Source organism: Capra hircus, chromosome 21 (genome assembly GCF_001704415.2).
Source record: "Capra hircus breed San Clemente chromosome 21, ASM170441v1, whole genome shotgun sequence".
Lineage (NCBI taxonomy): Eukaryota > Metazoa > Chordata > Mammalia > Artiodactyla > Bovidae > Capra > Capra hircus.
Genome location: NC_030828.1, coordinates 21,753,038 through 21,772,949, shown reverse-complemented (window position 1 = coordinate 21,772,949; position 19,912 = coordinate 21,753,038). Strand labels below are relative to the sequence as shown.

Below are 19,912 nucleotides of genomic sequence, written 5' to 3'. Positions count from 1 at the left end.
GAGGATGTTAATACTTTTGTCTCAGCAGACAATCTACTTGGTTGTGGTCAGGCTCCAAGTTCCATTCAACCTTCTGTGATTGTAGTTTCAATGTCAGTTCCATTTTCAAAGTCTTTGCAGTGTTATTCAGATCTGTGTGTGTGCCACCCAGTGGCCAGTCTGGGACTTGGATGATGGTCTCTTGGTGGGTTTTTTTGGTTGCTCCCAGAGGCAAGTGGGATCTTAGCTCCCTGAACAGGGATTGAACCCACGTTCCCTCCATTGGAAGTGCAAAGTCTTAACCACTGAACTTTGAGGAAGGTCCCTCTTAGTTCTTCTTGATACAATGTTCAGAACCAGATCCATGCATGAATAGCTTGGAAATAAGCCCAGGAATTTATAAACAGCTTATAAAGTCACTTTCCCCAAACTTCCTCTCCATGATCTACCCTTTACTTCCTGAGTCCTTAGGATTACCTTTTCCATTCCTCTGTCCAGATAGTTAGGCTTCACTTAGCCTTCTCTGTCATATACTTTCATACATGAGGCCTTGTCCTGGACCAAGGAAGAAATCCAGAAGAGAAAAAAAAAAAAAAACAGAAATTGATCCCACCTTGTTGGGACCACAGCTCCTCCGAACAGAGAGAAAGATTCTCCTCCATTCTCTTCCCTCTTCTATTTCTCAGACCTGTCTTGAAGGGCTTTTCCTGAATCTCTCTCTATACTGGTACTTACTTCTGAGTTTCTGACTGCATAGGCCAGGCCAGGGAATAGTAGATTTGTCAGATTTTATCTTTTTGGGCTCCAAAATTACTGTGGACAATGACTATAGCCATGAAATTAAAAAACGCTTGCTCCTGGGAGAAAAGCTATGATAAACCCAGAAAGAGTATTAAAAAGCAGAGAAATCACTTTGCCAACAAATGTCTACAGAGTCAAAGCTATGGTTTTTCCAGCAGTCACATATGGGTACGAGAGCTGGACCATAAAGGCTGAGCACCAAAGAACTGATGCTTTCAACTGTGGTGTTGAAGAAGACTCTTGAGAGTCCCTTGGACAGAAAGGGGATCAAACCAGTCAATCCTAAAGGAAGTCAACACTGAATATTCATTGGAAGGATTGATGCTGAAACTGAAGCTCCAACACTTTGGCCATCTGATCTAAAGAGTTGACTCACTGGGAAAAAAAACCCTGATGCTGGGAAAGAGTGAAGACAAAAGGAGAAGAGGGTGGCAGAGGATGAGATGATTAGATAGTATCACTGACTCAATGGACATGAATTTGAGCAAACTCCAAGAGCTAGTGAAGGACAGAGAAGTGTGGTGTGCTGCAGTCCATGGAGTCGCAGAAAGTTGGACAGGGCTTGGCGACTAAACAACAACATTGCCAAATCAATAGTACTGATCTTATTCCTGGTCTTATTGAATCCTGGTCTTATTGAATCCTGGTCTTATTCCTCAGTCTGTCTGCTACTATTTGTTTATCAAAGTCATCAAACAGCTGCACCAGGTGTTTTGCCCAAGCTTTTAGTTGCATTCAGTAGGGGATACAGGGTGGATGGTGTTCACTCCATCTCGTCCAGAACTGGAACTACCATAACCACATAGCTAACTTAACATTAGTTATTGTATTTTCTAGTTCTGGAATTCTAGTTTGCATCGTTTTAAAGTCTTTGCTACTTTTTATAATTTCTAGTTCTCTGCTGAAATTTTTAGTCTTAACTTTTTATCTTTTAGAATATAGGATGTACAGTTTTTAGTTTTTTAGTTCATATCTGATCATTCCAAAAGTTGGTATGTGGCTGTTTTTGCTGGTTCTTTTTTATGTTGTTTTTTTGTTTGTTTGTTTGCTCTTTGTGTGTGTGTGTGTTCTAATAAAGCTTTATATATGAACGTTGAAATTTGAAGTTCATATAATTTTCACATCACAAAATATACTTCTTTTGATACTTTCCCCAACTATTTAAAAGTTTAAAAAGTATTCTCAGCTCTTGGTTCATACAATAACAGGCGGCAAACTAGATTTGGCCCACAAGCTGTAGTTTGCCAACCTCTGTGCTTGACCTTGCAATGATGGACACAGTCCTGGCCTCATGGTACTTACTGTTGATGGGAGAGATGGATATTGAAGAAATAATTTGAAAGTTTTTATGTAATTGCTAATTGCATAAGAAGGAAAATAAAGGGTTAATTAGGAATTATAACAGGGAAATATCATTTAAATTGGGGAATCAGGAAATGAGATGAAAACAGAGACCTAAAGATGAGTAATATCAAGCCAGGAAAGAGTGGCTAAAAAAGGAAGTCTTCCAGGAAGAGGAGAATTATAAGGTCAGATGGATAAACTGAATGGTGGGTTTTATCCTTCGCAGTCCTGTTAGATAGGCAAATGCTCCAGGAAGTTTTCAGAATGTGGCACCTGGTGTGCTGGGGACAGTGTGAGGGAACCACCTCCTCTCCGAACGTGACGCAGGAGGATCTCCTTGTACCTTCCTTGTTGTCATTCTGTGTTTTCACAGAGGTTCTGGCCTCTTCATGCTGCTCTTTTTCCTCCTCTGGGAGGCAGGTGAGAGGCAGTGACATTATGAAGCAGAACAGGAACTCCCCAACTGAGAGTCAGGCAGCCTGAGTTCTGGACTCAGTACTGCTATCCCTTGTCATGTGGTCCAGGGCACACTGCTTAACCTTACTTAAACCAAAAAACAAAGTACTTTTATACATCAAGAGTCCAGGCAGGTGACTCCAGGCCCCTTCAGAGCAGTTCATTCAAAAACAGAGTTCCATGAAAGGCCACTGGACCTGGTGACTGCTGGGTCCTCCCCAGGCCTGGCTCTCAGTGATTCTATGAGAAGAGTCTTTTCTCCAGACCTGTCCGTGTTGGATCCTGAGCTAGGAGGGAACCCAGGTCTGGCTGCTCCCAGGCAAACGGAATGTGGAAGTTTCCATCCCAGCCCTCCCTAACAAGAATCAGGGGAAAATCAAGTCATTTTCTTCAGGAAAATGATAACTGTATCTTGTTGGCACACTATCAGGAAAAAAGCAAAAGTATATGATTCATATCCAGGTCGTTTCAGATTTCTATCATTTCAGTGGCACCACAGGCAATTGGTAACATAAACTAGGTAGCAGGCCTTTACCTTCCCAGTAAATAAGCATCCTACTGTGAGAGGCTCACACCCCAGAGAATGCTGAGCCAGGCTGAGTTCCTGCCCCCTCACACCTGCAAGTGTCATAGGAGGCAACTTCAGGGCCTCTGGCCAGCCCTGTCCAGCTTCCTTCTGTGTCACCTTAAGGCTGTTCCCATCAGAACATCTATCTGCCCCTCGGCTCTGGTGATCCAGTAAGCTCTGCATCTGAGTTTTGTTTCGGCTATGCCACTGAACTTGCAGGATCTTAAGTTTCCTGACCAGGGATTAGTTAGTCCCCTGGGGCCATGGCAGTGAAACCGCCAAGTCCTAACCATTGGACTGGCCAGGGAAGTCCCCATTTTCATGTTTGTGTGTTTGTTTTTCTCTTTCTGTGCCTGTGTATCATTTAGGTGCCGAATATTACATTTGAAACATTTTTCAGAAATAGTTTGAGGCTAAAGATGATGCTATCATCCTCCAGGTGATTTCTGTTTGTTTCTCCCAGGTGCTGCATGCACACCCAGGCACTGGGGGGCAAGGTATCTTGAATCACCTTAACCTAACTTCAGGGACCGAGATATTTCTTGGTTACCCAGGTAACTCAGAGTTAAGCCTCAATCCCTGTGAGGGTAATTTGCTTCTGGTTCCCTTAATCCTATGGTACAAACCTTCAGGGTTCCCCACCTAAAGTCCAGAGGGTTTATCAGGGCTACCACTCTTGAGACCGTGGGCTCCAACTGTGGTCTTTCAAGTCCCTTGAGGATGTCTGCAACACTGCTGAGTGTCTCATTCACCTCTTCTAGAGTGACAAACAACCCCAGGACAAAAGCTACGCCAAGTGCTGGGGCTCACCATTATGGATTTCCATCTTCTCCCAGATCCTGCAAAGCGATTCTTCACTTTGTCAGCTCTCCAGTGTCTTCAAGCAGACATTTTTATATTCTGCTCTATTTTACTAGTTGCCCTCAGTAGGAGAGGTGGTCTAGATTATCTAACCCAGCATTACTGGAAGCTAATATTCCGTAAGTGCTAGTTCTCTCCCCTTTCTGTCTCATGCCCAAGCCTGAAGGATGTTACAGTTAATGCTAAACAAACTAAAGCAGAACACAAGACACAGAAGAGAAAAAGTGTTGCTGCTGCTAAGTCACGTCAGCCGTGTCCGACTCTGTGCGACCCCATAGACGGCAGCCCACCAGGCTCCCCCGTCCCTGGGATTCTCCAGGCAAGAACACTGGAGTGGGTAGAAAAAGTGCTGAGAGGCTTTAAATGCACCAAGGCATTAAGATTAGGACAAGCAGGTATGAGTTCCTTGCTTAGCCTACCACCTTCCCTGTGTTTCAGGCTATGTGTCCTTCCCAGAATGGGTTCCTTCCTCTCTTTCACCCATTACTTTATTTTTATCTGAGGATATTATGGGCACTGTTTTATATTTTAAAAATTGTATTGGTATTTTTCTACTATGGTATTTCTAGTGATGAATCCTATACATGCTGCCAACCAGTCTGGCCCCTTTCCAGATACCTTCCCTCATGACTACATACCGCCCCACGCTTTGTCCCTGGAAACCTACAGTAGTAACACTCATCACAACCTCTTTAAGCTTACGGTTTGGAGCAAATCTAATCCCCTCGAGTTATTAGGTAATTTCTTAAGCAACAATCATGTCTCTCCCCAATCCCTCCTTCCTTCAACAGTTCTCAGAAAATACTTATATTCATGTAGGCTCTGAAAACCAAAGCGCCCTGATGGTGCGAGTGGAGTTTCCACGTACTGAGACGATCATCCTCAGGATGTGCGGGGTGTAAGGTACTGCGAGGTCTCGAGGCTCAGCAGAGCCTCCTCATGTCAATACCATCCCCTCAGAGGATGGTACTGACTATATCCTCACACTCCTATACCTCAGCTCCAGAGTTCTGAGCCAGGCTCAGAAAAGATCTCAGGTTACAGCACTTTTAAAAGGGGAACTAATATCCCACAAGCTGTGAGGGGGTCACCAAAAAAAATTTTGTTTTAAAAAAGAAAAAAAAAGTAAAAAAGAAGGCTTGAATGACAGAAAGAAATACCATGCTCCCAGATGACAAAGCTAAATATTAAGATATTGATTTTTCCAAATTAATTTTTATATTTAATGCAATCTCAATCAGAATACCAATGGTAGAGAGACAGAAAGCAGATTAGTGGTTGCCTGGACCTCAGGTGGGAACAACGATTAACTGCAAAAAGGAACAAGAATCTTTTTAGGGTGATGGAATGTTCTAAAACTGGATTATGTGAGTGACTGCACAACTCTGAATTGTGTGCACTGACCTGTACACTTTAAATAGATGACTGTTATTGGTATAAAATCATACCTCAATCAAGCTCTTTAAAAATATATGCCTAGCAAATTTTACTAAAAGACCATTCAAAATTCAAATCTGACTAGTCTTCCATAAAATGATTTAATATATTTTTGATCTTGTTAAAAATTCATCATTTTTTTGAAAATGTGTGGGTTTTTTTTTTAGTGGTGAATATAAAGATACAAGGTAAGAAAAAACAATGATATCCAGGAGTTTGGAAAAATTCAAACAATGATTCTAAGTTTTCCTAGAGGAATAAATAAGAGAGAATAACTTCAAAATGTTTAAAAGAAGTATAAGAGGGTTGCTCTGTCAGAAATTAAAGCTACAATAATTAAATGAGATCATTCTGTTCTAAGAATCAACAAATAGATTAATGGATTATGATAGATGTATATATGGGAACTAAAATAGACTTTAATAGGTATAAGGGTAGTTTATAAAGAAAGAATCACATACTAACAGGAAAAGGTTGACTATTTAAGGTAGATATGAGGGGAAATTACTTATTATTGAGCTAGAAACTGATTTATGTTATATACCTAAATCAATTCCAGACTGATTTAAAAGTCAAATAAAGGAATTCAAACAATAAAAATTATAAAAACATAGATACATGCTTAAATAACCTTGGGATAAGGAAGAAAATCATAAACACTATTGAAGAAATGGTTAAAATATGTATATTGTGGCATCTTACATAACCACAAAAAGTGAACTTTTTCAGATAACTTTAAGGAACCATTAGAAAATGCTCATAAAATAATAAGAAGTAAAAGAAGCAGAATATAAAACTAATCAAAATAATGTAAATTAAATTTTAAAATAATAAAATACATATGCAAAAAGATTGGTAGATACAGCAAGATATCTGGATGGCAGACTTATAGATGAGTTTTTACTTTTTCCTTTTAGTTTTTAGAATTTCCCCCACATTTTTTACTATGGCCATGTTTTCCTTTCATTATCAAAAACTAAAATGATTTGGTAGAATGAGAATATGAGAAACCAATCAAATTCAGCTACTAAAAAGCAACATCTTCAGAATACATATGGCCATTATATCCATTTTTTACATGTATGATGATACATTCCACAATTTTTTTAAGTATTAAAATAAAAGCCACAAAAGCTCTTTGCAGCCACAGCAGAACCTCTGCAGACAGCCTCTCCTGCCCTGCGCTGCCCTAGCCCATTCATCCCACCTCGGAGAAGGCCTTGCCAGGAGGATGCAGCCGTCAGGCTGTGGTACTCTCCACCGCTGTGGGTGGAGAAGCCAGACTCACTCACAGACTTGGCCACCAGCCTGATCTCTTCCCAAATGTGCTCCCTAGGGGCCCATGAGGGCCATCCCTACGGTATGCCCTGCAGTCCAGCCTCTGGGCTGTCAGGCACATGGAGTGGCCCCATCTGGCCACTAGGAGCTCACCACTCCAGCTGCTGAGATCTCATGAGACCAGGCATGAAGCGCTGAGAGTCATGAACAGATTCCAGAGTCTGGTTTGAGGTTCATCCCACTCCAAAGACCTCTGAACTGCTGTCGCCACAGACTAATCTCAGCACCCACTGAAATAAAACGATCTCCCCTCATCACCCTAGAAACTGGCACTCCTTCCTACCTCTTTGAAAGTCCTTTCAATGGGAGAGGCAGCTCGCCCCAGTTCTCCTTACCTTCCCCACTACACCCTCGGAGGTCCTGCAGCAGCATGTACCTCACGTCTGTCCCTTTACCCTTCCATCTTCTGCCTCGACCCCTGTGAAATGCTGCTTTCAGCTGCTCTCCGTTTCCCCAGACCCATGCATTCCTGTGACCCAAGAAACAATTTCATCTCAGCTCCCCCAAAATGCTGTCTCTATTTAGGGTTGCCAGATTTAGCAAAGAGAAATATAGGACACCCAGTTACATCTGAATTTCAGACAACCAACCAAAAACTTCTTAGTATAAGTGTATCCCATCTATTTTACCCAACCCACCTCCATTCTTTTTTTTCAAGTTGATATGTTTTCATTTTTATTCAGTTTAGGAAATTCTCTTTCGTCTTTTTTTGGCCACATGGCATGTGAGATCTTAGTTCCCTAACCGACCTGACTGGGGACTGAACCTGCACCCTTGCAGTGGAAGTCTTAGCCACTAGGTGAGGGAGAAAGTCCCTCACCTCCAGTCTTGAAACACTTTTGCTTTCTGCCACTCATAAGAAATACTGTCTTCTTTCTGCCCTTCTATAAAACACTCCTTTCTCTCTACAAACTCCTGGGAAACAGTGCCTGCCCTCTGCCCTCTGAAACATGAAACACTGACCAAACAGGAGTTTCCTTTCTGTTAATCCCCTCAGTCTTGCTCCTCCCCTCATCAAACTCATGCTGTCACCCACCAGCCTCTTAGAGTGCATGTCCCTTCCCCATCTCCACACAAGACCTCTTTCCTCAGTTGGCTACCAGATCCCCAGGAAAACACCAGCACTCCTGTTCTCAGTAAAACAGGAGTTTGCCTCTATCTCCCACCATAGGAACGTCTTAAACCCATTGCCATTTGTTTTGTTCTTAATATGCACCAAGCCCTGTGCCAAGCACTCTGATTCTCACACCGGCCCCATGAAGTAGGCATTATTTTTATTACAGTTTTGTGACTTGCTGAAGATCACACAACATTGAGGATAGTCAGATTTGCACACAGGTAACACCTGACTCCAAAATCTCAGATAAAAACCCAAATTAAGCCAGTATTTTCTGGACGTTGGATATGTTTTAAGTCTTCTAATAAGCATCCAGGTAGAGACCCACTGTCTACCACAGACCACTCCTTGGTCTCCCTCTTCTTTTCCTCCCCAAAGAACATCCTCCTCCTCCACCTCGCTCTGGGACATCATCACCTGGCAGTGAACATCCCTGCTATCGGAGGAGATGGTCACAGTCAGGCTGTGCTGCCCACATGCCTGGCAGCTGGGGACTGCCTGGGGTGGGGGCCAGGCCTGTGGTCTCTGTTCCTGGCTAGCACCCCACCCCACCCCCTTCTATAAATATCCCACTGCTCACTGGCTGCCAAGCTGTTACAGCAACAGTTTCCATGAGGTCAGCGCCCCAAGCGGCCTCCAGGTCCCAATACCCACACGTACCTTGCCTGGAGCGCTGGGGCCTGCTCGTCCCTGCAGGGGGCTGTCCCGGGTGCTGTGTCTCCGACGCGCAGGGGGTGTGGGCACTTGGACAGAGGCCTGGGATGGAGTCTGCCCCGAGCTCTGAGCCCCGGGTTCCAAATCTTGACTCGGGGAGGAATCAGGCTTGCTGCTGGCGGTGGGCTCTCCTTTGAGCTTCGGAGGGGCAAACCTCTTCCTGTTGAAGGGCCTGGTTGGCTGGGGGGCTGAGGGCACAGGCTGGCCGGGAGCAGCAGGCCCCCTCTCACCTCCGGCTTTGCTGGATTCTCGACGTGAGGGCCTCTCTCCAGGTGTCCTGCCCTGAGGGGTCTGGGCCTCTGCTTCCACCTGGGGCTGGTCCGCTCGGGTGCTCTCTAGGTACATGTCCTTCAAGGAGAAATACACTTCCGGCTCTGGGCCTGGGACAGGGGCTGGAGCCTGGGTCTTCTGGGCCTGGTCTGGAGTGCCTGCACCAGAGGCTGGCTTCCTGGTGCCATCTGCTCCAGGGGATCCAGGCCCCCGGGCAGCCCTGCCTCTGGGCCGTGTCTGAACCTGCTCCATGTCCAGGGGCCCCTGTGTCCCACGGGAGTCAGGCTTGTCTGAACTGGGGAAACGCTTTTCCGAAGCACGATGGCTTTGAGCTACCTTCTCCACCTCTGGTTTCCGCACTCCTTGCTTAGGTTCCACATCTTTCTTCTTTTTCTTGGCCCCAGACTCCTTTCTGGGAACTCTCTGAGGCCCCAGCTCCATGGCCTCACAGATGTAGGTCAACAGGCCACGCTCTCCATCCTCCTCGTTCTCAGGGGCAGCCTCCCCATTGGTGGTCACCTCTCCAGAAGCAAGACTGTTGATCAGGCCCAAACCTGGGTGCTGACCAGGCTCAGTCTCTCCCTCCTGCCAAGCCACGAGGGGTCCGTCCTCGACTTCCCGGGCAGGGGCCGAGGGGACAGGCACCTCGGCCCCGCTCAGCCGCCGCTTTCGCTGGAAGCGGTCAGGGCTGAGTTTGCGCAGGGCATCAGCCTCGCCCACAGCGTCCTTCCCATGCTTCCAGCTCTGCTCGATTTCCCGCATCTTTGCTGCAGCCTTGCGCTTCAGCTTGGCAAACCAGCGCTGGTGGATCTTGTATTCAGTCATGGTGCCCACCTCCAAGACCCCTGAGCAGGACACAATGCCCTTGGCGTTCCGAGCAGAGGCTTGATAGATGGCGGCATCTTCCTCTCGACACCTAGAGGCAGGAGCATGAGGTGGCAGGTGAAAGCCCCTCATCCCCACAGCCAGAGTCCTGCCCCTGCCAGCCCTGCCTCAAGTGCCGCCCCCACTCCTCACCATGGCTGAGGACACTGAGGCTAGCAAGAGGGTATGAGCTGCCCGAGGCCACGCTGTTCTAGGAGGGATTAGACCTGGGGCCCAGGAGGCTCCCTTCATGAGCAGGTGACCCACACAGCCCGTGTGGGGTAAGGATGACTTGGGAGCTTTTTTTGGCAGCTGACCTCATGGAAAATGTCTCTATGGGTCAGGACCTCCTCTGGCTGTGCTCAGCTCTCTGGCTGTCAGAAATACTCCCATCCTGGCCTTAGGAGATCCCAGACACTGGCAGCCAGTGTGCCAGTGGCACGCTTCACCAGGTGGTTCAACTCTGCAGCAGAACCCTGCCCCCACCCCGGACTTGGGTCACAGGACCTGCAGGAGGGCCGACAGAGCAGAACAGGCCCCGCCTCCTCACCTGTAGAGCTGCAGGGTGTGGCGGTTGCCCTGATGCATGATCTCGTATTTGGGCAAGCCACAGTAGCGGTCCAGCTCTGTGTCATCCTTGTACCAGGTCACCTCTGGCTCTGGGTACCCTAAGAAGGAAGCAGCAGATTGGGTTGCAGGGAAACCAGTTCCAAAATAGTGGGCAGAGAGAAGAGGATCCCATGGCTCCCCCAGACCACCTGAAGAGACTGGACTGGTCCACCTGCCCCGGGTTGGCAAGAGGAAGAGGGCTACCCTATGGCTCAGCTTATATTTAGAAGCTAGACCCTATCAAGGCCAAAAACCGTTCCCCTTCAGCAACTGGAAGGCAAACAGAGGAGAAATTTCCTGGCTGCTGATTAGAAGGGAAGCAAGGAGTTTCCAGAAAGCTTTAGCTGGTAGTAATAAGCTTCCACTCTTCAGTGGCCTGTTATACATCCTCATCTGTAATAACATCTCTACTCTCAGAGGTCTCTCCCCAACACCCAACATCAGCACCAATGCCAAGCACCCTTCTTTCATTCCAGGTTCCTGAGCTATTAGTATTATTTGATGACACAGCTAAAACATCCATCCATCCATCCACCCATCCATCTGTCATCCATCTATCCACCCATCCACACCTACCTTCTCACCCATTCACTGCTGTGAAACTGATTGAGGTGTTTTTCCAGCCCGTCCTCTCTCAACTTTCAGCCCTACTCACAAAGAGAGCTTCTAGCTGTGAGGGCCATGTGTCCCTGTCTCCCTGGCCACCTAGCTGATTGGTCCAGTAATGGACACATAACCACTTAATCTGATTCAATTCTTTGACCTAGTATTTGGGAATTGAAACAAAGAGACACTCTATCCTTGGATCTGGAAATAACTTGGAAGAAGGGGTGCAACCATATTCTGACACATGAACTGAGAAGCAGACAAAGCTACAGTGAGATGGAAATGAAGTTGATGTTCAGGATAGAATGAAAAAAAGAAGACAGAGAGGGTAGACCTGATATCCTTCTAAATACTGGTTCCATTCCTTGCCTGGCCACAGCCACACTCTTGTGAATTTCATAAGAAGTCCACCTAAGCCTTACCAAGGATTTCTGTTTCATTTCTTAAGCTGACTTCAATCAATTTGCAATGGTTATTAGAAATTAGAGACTCCTAACATTGTTGCTATTCAGTCACTAAATTATGTCCAACTCTTTGCAACCCCATGGATTGCAGCACACCAGGCTTTCCTGTCCTTCATTATCTCCCGGAGCTTGCTCAAACCCATGTCCATTGAGTCAGTAATGGCATCCAACCATCTCATCCTCTGTCACCCCCTTCTCCTCATGCCCTTAATCTTTTCCAGCATCAGGGTCTTTGTCCCTTAAATATATGCATATATTAGGTGTGTGCTGACTGCCAAGCAAGGGTTATGAAGATACAGAAGCTTGACAGCTCTCTGCACTCAGGGAACCTACTGTACAATAGAAAAGACAGGTCTCCACACAAGGCAGGGATGCACCTGCAACTGGGCACCCATATGCTCTGCCTTCCCTCCTGTCTCGATAAACTGAAGTGCCTATCTAAGACACCCTCACTGGATCCCATCTCTTCCTGCCTCATCAAGGACATCTCTCCAGCTTGTTTCTCCTTTCCTGCATTTTCAGGCTTTTCCTCTCTTAGATCGTTCCCATCAGCATACAAGCCTCTGTACTGCCTTCCTTCTTTTCTTTGACCTCACATCCTCCCCTGGCTCCTGCCCCCATTTCTCTCTTTTCTCCTTTACAGAGAAACTATTTGAAAGAGCTTTCTGTACTGGCTGTCTTTACCCTGTCTCCTCCGATCAGGTTTTTTACCTACCGCCGCACAGGAATTGCTCCTATCAAGGTCACCCGTGACTCACATACCACCAAATCTCTCAGCACTGACCTTCCCTTCCTGAAGCCTTCTCTTTGCTTGCTCCTGGATGCTCCCCCTTCTGAGTGCCTGCACTACTCTACTGGCCACTGTTTCTAATCTCTTCCATCTGCCCTCTCCCCACCACCTAGACCTGTAAGTGTTAGATGGGCCCGGGCTCAGGCCTCAGAACCATTTTCCATTCTCTCTATATATAACCTAGGGGATCTAATCCTGTCCTGCAGCCTTTAAATAGCTATATCTTCCTAACTCCCAAATTTGTATCTCTAGCCCAGACCTCCCCTGAACTCCTGGTTCTTATTTCTGACTGCAAAACTGACATCTCCACTTGGAGGTCTCATGGGTATCAGACTTACCTAGTCCTAAGCCAAGCTCCTTATTCCCCTCACCAAGCCGAGTCCCACTTACCTCAGTAAATGGCAACTTTATCCTTCTAATTTGGCACAAACCAAAAACCTGGAGGTAATACTTTATTCTTTTATTTTCCTCACATCCACTCCATCAGATGATTCCACAGGCCCTCCCTCCAGAATATATTCAGAATCTGATTAATTCCTGCCACCAACCTGCTCCATCAGCATCATCTCACACCTCAATTTCTCAACAACCTCCTTGCTTATCTCACTAGTTCCACCCTGCCCTTTCTTCAGCCCGTTCTCAGCACAGCAGCCAGAGGAAGTAAATAAGGTCAGGTGATAGCACTTCTCTGCTCAAAACACTCCACTAGCTCCCATCTCATGAAAGCCCTCATGATCTAGGCCATATCAGCCCACTGGCCTCGCCTCCTCCCACTCTCTACCTTGCTTGCAGTACCCCAGTCATATGCCCCTGCTGGCTGGCCTCAAGCATCACATGAGCATCACATCTTGATTCCTCCGGCCTCTGTCCGCACATTATCTCCATGGAGAGACCTTCCCTACCACCCGTATGCAATAACAAGTCTCTCTCCCTGGTGATTCTTATCTCTCTTACTGTTTCTTTTTCTTTATATTCTTCATAGAATAGTGGCCACAGGATTGGAAAAGGTCAGTTTTCATTTCAATCCCAAAGAAAGGCAATGCCAAAGAATGTTCAAACTACCGCACAATTGCACTCATTTCACATGCTAGCAAGGTAATGCTCAAAATATCTCAAAGTAGGCTTCAACAGCACATGAACCAAGAACTTCCAGATGTTCAAGCTGGATTTAGAAAAGGCAGAGGAACCAGAGATCAAATTGCCAACATCCACTGAATCATAGAAAAAGCAAGGGAATTCCAAAAAAACCCTATGTCTGCTTCACTGACTACATTAAAGCCTGAGGTGTAGATCACAACAGTGGAAAATTCTTAAAGAGATGGGAATACCAGACCACCTTATTTGTCTCCTGAGAAATCTGTATGTAAGACATGAAGCAACAGTTAGAACCGGACATGGAACAATGGACTGGTTCAAAGTTGGAAAAGAAGGATGTCAAGGCTATATATTGCCACCCTGCTTATTTAACTTACATGCAGAGTGTGTCATGTGAAATGCTGGGCAGAATGAATCACAAGCTGGAATTGCAGGGAGAAATGAACAACCTCAGATATGCAGATGACACCACTCTAACGACAGAAAGCAAAGAGGAACTAAAGATCCTCTTGATGAGGGAGAAAGAGGAGAGTGAAAAAGTTGGCTTAAAACTCAACATTCAAAAAACTAAGATCATGGCATCCGGTCCCATCACTTCATGGCAAATAGATGGAGGAAAGGTGGAAACAGTGACAGATTTTATTTTCTTGGGCTCCAAAATCACTGCAGATGGTGACTGCAGCCACAAAACTGAAGATGCTTGCTCCTTGGAAGAAAAGCTATGACAAACATAAACAGCAGATTAAAAAGCAGAGACATCACTTTGCCAACAAAGGTCCGTATAGTCAATGCTATGGTTTTTCCAGTAGTCATGTATGGTGTGAGAGCTGAACTATAAAGAAGGCTGAGCACCAAAGAACTGATGCTTTTGAATTGTGGCGCTGGAGAAGACTCTTAAGAGTCTGAGAAAACTCTGGGAGATAGTGAAGAACAGGGAAGCCTGGCATGCTGCAGTCCATAGGGTCACACAGAGTCAGACACGACTGAGCAACTGAACAATGCATTGCTACCTGACCGATTATACCCTGATGAGTTTCCATCCATCTACTCCAACTCCCTGGGGAAAGAACAGCTCCATGACTTGTCTGTGTTATTCGCTATGTCCCCAGTTCCTAGAATAGTGCCTGGTATGGGGTCAACACTCATTAAGTATTTATAGGTGAATGAATGAAGCAATGTGCTAAGGGCTCAGGATACAGAGAAGGGAACAGGCACCTCTGGCTGAGGATTCGGGGAAGGCTTTATGGCATGAGAGGCATTTGAAATGGCTGTGAGGAGGGTGGAATTTCAGAAAATGTGGGTTCAGTGTCCACTTTCCTTCCACAGCACAAACCCCGATACTGGAACCAACTGTTCCCTTCTCTGTCTCCCCTCCTCTACTTATGCCCCATGTGCGCCATCATCTCTCCTTCACTTCTGTATCTCTACCGCCTAAGACAGCGCCTGGCACATAGTAGCGACTTAACAAAAATCTGCTGGATGAGTGAGTAAGGGGACGAGTGAGCGAACAAACAAGAGGTGGGTGGGGAGGGCATGCTGACAAAGAACCATGACACCAGAGTGTGGAGCGGAAAGCAGAGGGCACACTGGGGAACCGTGACAAGAACAGGGAGCAAAGGAGGCGAGGCTGTGGCCGCGTCAGCCAGAACAGACTCTGGGCAGCCCTGACTGTAAAGCGAGCCCCATGTTTCCACTGTGAGCTAAAGTCCCTGGTTACATCACCGTGCGTGTCCTCACCATCTCGAGCAGTGAGCTCATCCCTCCAAGAGCCCAGCTCAGAGCCTCCTTGCCCCATGATCTGCCCAGTTGGGCCTCAGCCTCCAGGGCATCTGAGTTCAGTCAGGCTGCAGCAAGAGGGCAGGGACAGGGCAAGAAGGGGATGTTGAGTGGACCCAACAGCCACAATGCTGGGGGACTCCAGCCCCCACGCCACCTGTTGGTGTCTCTTCACTAGGTGGGGGCCAACCTGAAAGCTTGGGCTCTCTGGCAACAGTGGGTTCTGGAAACAACTTTAGTTGAGCAGAAAACATTCCTTTGTCCCCTGGGTAATATGAACTGTATTTTGAAACACACAAAAGCAAGGGAGGTCCATTACTCCCAGCTGCACACACACATGTGCCCATGTGCATGCCCACAGGCTGGCATACACACACACACACACACACACACACACACACAGCCCTAGCCAGGAAACCCCACAGTCGTACTGATGCCTGTGGCCTTCCCTCTTCCCCTTCCTACCCTGACACCTCTGCTCCACAGCCAGCATGCCTCAGTCTGGAAGAAATCTAGTTTGGAGACTTACAGCTTCATCCTAACCACTCCCAGTTTGGAAAAGCTCAGATTCAGGAGAATAATACTGATGAATGTATATATTTAGAGTTTTCAAAGAGCTTTCAAAGATAGAATTTTATTTGGTCCTCATAATAACCCTGTGAAGACAATTGTGAACATTTATTGAAGACTTACTATAAGCCAGATACTGAGCTGGACATTTTTCCTGTATTACCTCAGCTGCTCCTCTCATGAGTCCTATGATAAAGGTGCTGTTACACATCCTCGACTTAAAGGAGAGGAAATGAAGGCTTCTGTCCAAAGGCGTCCAGCTGGTACGTGGAAGAACCAAAATCCAAATCCCCAAATCCAGACCCCCCTCTTCTACAAAATAGGCAAGGTGGGTCTCTGAATCTCTTACACAAAAGGAACATGAGATTCAGAGAAATCAAGTAACTTACTGAGGGTCACATGGCTGGCACATGAGAAAGTTCCTGGCTTCCTTTCCCTTATTCCTCTGTTCTTCTCACTAGGAATTCTGGGGATAATATGTAAGTTTCTGCCCCCAGCAGTCATCATCTTAGATTTATTTCTCTAAAAAGAGTATCTTCAGGAACTTGGTTCTAAGTCTAAAGGCTAACTCCCTGGCCGCACACATGCACAAGCTAACAGAGAATTGACAACAGAGGTAAGGAGAGTAGGGGAAGGGGATCACCAAGCTAGACAGAGGTGGGCACCTCGAGAAGGACAGTAGCCCTGGCCAGGGGGTCCCTGGGGGAGACAGGAGCCAGGAGGCTCTGCCAAGGCCCACTGTCCCCCATATGCCCACTCTGAGAGAGAAGAACTCCAGGGTCGTACGCCACTTCTTAAAGTCCCAAAGGACTTTCTGCAGAGTCAGCCAGCAGGGGCTCTGCCACAGACTATTCTTCCTCAACTGAACCAGTGTTTCACCCACCACAAAAGCATCACCTCCTCCTGGCAGGGCCCTGCTTAGCCTGACTCATCACAAACTCATCTAGGGAATGCTACCAGCAGGGTGGGAGGAAGAGTCAAATGTGGTCACTCTATCTCCAAGGAACAAGCCAGGATTACCACGCCAGTCTCATGCGAAGGCCAGTCAGGTTTACGGCCACCCACCATCCTCCACTCCAGATGGGGGTGGGGCGGGGTGGAGGGGAGTGGAGGAGAGACCCACTTTCTAGCTCTGTCTTCTCTGTTCTCTGATCTTTCTGTATAACCTTTTCCCTTTCCCTGGCCCCTCTTACAGTCTACCTTTTCTCCCTGTTAATATAATTGGGAAAGGCTTATTTATAGTGCACTATGGTAATCACAGAGTCTTCGCTGCTAATCTGCTACATGAAATTCAGGTAACCTAAGATCTCTGACACAGGTTGGGGTGAGGAGTGGGAAGGAGGAACTAGGTACAACAGTGGACTAAGGTAGGGATGGTAGAGACAGTGAGTGCCTGGGAACCTCACAGCCTTACTTGGTAGAGCTGTAGATCCCATCATGGAAGGTGCTCCTGAGCAGAAGCCCACCACCCTGGTGGGTCATCATGAGATAAGATTATGGCAACTGAAGGGAGAAAAGCTTGTTCCTTTGAGTTGGGCTTGAGGCATGGAAAAGCTTACTTCCATGATGACACTGGGGGTATTCAGTAAAATATGCTAAGACTCTGTAAGTCAGACTCGGGTCAGCTTCAGCACGTTGCTCTCAGAGTCCATGGCTACAAAGGACAGAATGGAAGAAGGAGAGGAGGGAGGCTCCTGAAGCAGCTGCTGTTGTCAAGGCACTGAAGCCGCAGCTGCAGTGAACAGGCAATGTGGAAGGTGTTGTCAGCAGAGTCAGGGTCACTGTGGTCATACTTGCAAACATGTACTGAGCACCTTCTTCGTGCCTGCTGCATGAGGTGTAAGGGGTATGCTCTGTCTCATGGTCTTATGGGGAGAGAGAAGTAGGAACCAAGAAGCTGCACTGTGAAAGGCACAGCAAGAGCTCTCTGTGGAAATGCTGGAGATGACCTCCTAGAGGATAAGTTGGTTGAGCTGGGCCTTGAAAGATGAGAAGAAATTTGCCAGGCTTCCAGGTTAAAAGCAGCATCAGCATACCATCTACTTTCATTCTCTCATCCAAACCCACTAAACCACACTAATGAGTTTTTTATTAAAAATATATGTGTGTATGTGTGTTAGTTGCTCAGTCATGTCTGACTCTTTGCAACCCCATGGATTGTAGCCCTGACAGGTTCCTCTGTCCATGGAATTCTCCAGGCAAAAATCCTGGGTGGGTTGTCATTTCCTTCTCCAGGGGATCTTCCCAACCCAGGGACTTGAACCCATGTCTCCTGCATTGAAGGCAGACTCTTTACCATTTGAGCCACCAGGAAAGCATATATATATATATATATATATATATATCCACCAAAATAAATGGGATAATAGAAATGAAAACAACAGGAACAACAATATTTTGAAAGCTGGAAAGCAGATGGACAAGTTTTAGAAACTGACTTAACAGACTCAAGGCAGCTTAACCCTAAGATGAGAAACTGAGAACTATCCTTTGAACACCAGAAAATCCTCAAAGGGCACAGGAACTGGCCACCAGATACCTCTGGGACTGGGTATAAAGGGAAAGAAGGAGAAGTTAAAAAGGGTGTGGAAAACAATTAGGTCTCTGGATCTCCTCACCCACTCCATACCACTGGGTAACCAACTGTTCCTTCCCCAACATGTCCAAAGATGAGGTTTAGTATCTGGGAAAGTAAAACTTTGCCCTGAGAGTAAGTCAGCACTGTTGAGGGCATGAATTTTCTATGGAAAGATATATCTATGAAATAAATATTCTATCCTGGAAGCCCACCCAACCCTCTAATCTGCAGAACTTCCAGAAAACTCAGCAAGACACAAGACGAGTAACTCAGTATGAAATCTAGCTAGTCCAAGAGAAAGTAACTAAAGAAACTCATTTGGTCAGTTCCCAACACTAGTGGTGGCCAGGTCATCCTAGAGTGAAGACCCAAGGTTTCAGGCTCCTACTACTTGCTCAGAACTTCCAATCAGCTTTTTCGTCTCCTATTCGTAATCATTATCCTACAAACAAAGATTCCTAGATATCTGAGGAAACCCTATAAATAGGAGATGAAGAACCAGAACAATTAAATAGAAAAAAAGCAAACTGGAAGAAACATAACTACACAGGAAACTTTTACAAAACTACTATTACTAGTCTCAGAGAGTTTAGAGAAAATATTACATTCATGAGAACAGAACGCTTTAGAAAACAATTTTTAAAAAACTCTTAGAAATTAAAAACCCAACAAAAGAGTTGAAAGATAATACTGAGGAAATCTCTCAGGAAGAACAAAAAGACAAATAGGTGAAAGGGAAGAAAAGGTAAGAAAATGAGTCCAGGGAGGAGATATGCACAGGTGTTCCAGAAAGAAAGGACAGAGAAAGCAGGAGGAAGAAGTCAAGATCAAAATACTCTCAAATTTCTCAGCACTAAAGGCTGTCAAGTTTCCATACTAAAAGCATCCAAGCATGCCCCTGGATGAAGACACTTGTATCAAGATACACCATTATGAAATATCAAAACACTCTTAAAAGATTCCAGAGAGGAAAACCAGCCTCCTATATGGAATCAGGAATCAAACTGCCCTCCTGCTCTAAACAGTAACACTGGAAGCAAGACGGCAACCTGCAGCAAAGTTTTCAAAATTCTGAAGGAAAATTATTTTCAACTTAGAGTTCTATACCTAGCCAAACTTTCCATCAAGAGTAAAGCAAATAAATAAAATAAAGACATTTTCAGACATAAATTGTCTAACATTTATTTACCATATACTCTTCCTAGGAAGCTACCAAAATAAGAATGTAAGTCAAGAAAGAAATGTAGAATACAGATAAACAGGAAGTCCATCACAGGAGAGGTAAAGGGAACCTGCAGGATGATGATGAAGGGAGACCCTACGATGACATCTGTGTACCAGACACACAGAGCAACCAAGTCACACTTTGGATGACCCAAAGAAGAGAGACTGAGAGCTTGTCATCATAATGCCTCCCACTGTTGTACCATCTTTGGGACCTGAAGAAGCCACTAGATGTAGCTCAATAAAGCCAGAGAGTAAACCAAGAACAAAGAAGACGTGAGATATGACATATAAGACATGACATATACACCCAATATAACAGCTGTGTATTAGGCCTAAAACGCCACCAGTTCAAATAGAATAGGGATGTCTCTAAGGAAAGAAGCTGACAGAGGACTGATGGTATCAATCTTGTGGAAAGCTGCTTTAAAAGGCTTTTAGAAAGTATAAG

General features: G+C 45.9%; 1 protein-coding gene across 1 annotated transcript in view; it reads right to left on the bottom strand.

Annotated features, from left to right (window-relative positions):
• The window catches only part of ALPK3 (alpha kinase 3), a 68,266-nt gene that overhangs the window by 26,387 nt on the left and 21,967 nt on the right, over positions 1 to 19,912 (bottom strand). Inside the window, 2 exon segments of the mRNA XM_018065857.1 lie at positions 8,562 to 9,801; positions 10,300 to 10,417. Of these exon segments, the coding sequence (XP_017921346.1) occupies positions 8,562 to 9,801; positions 10,300 to 10,417 (1,358 nt within the window).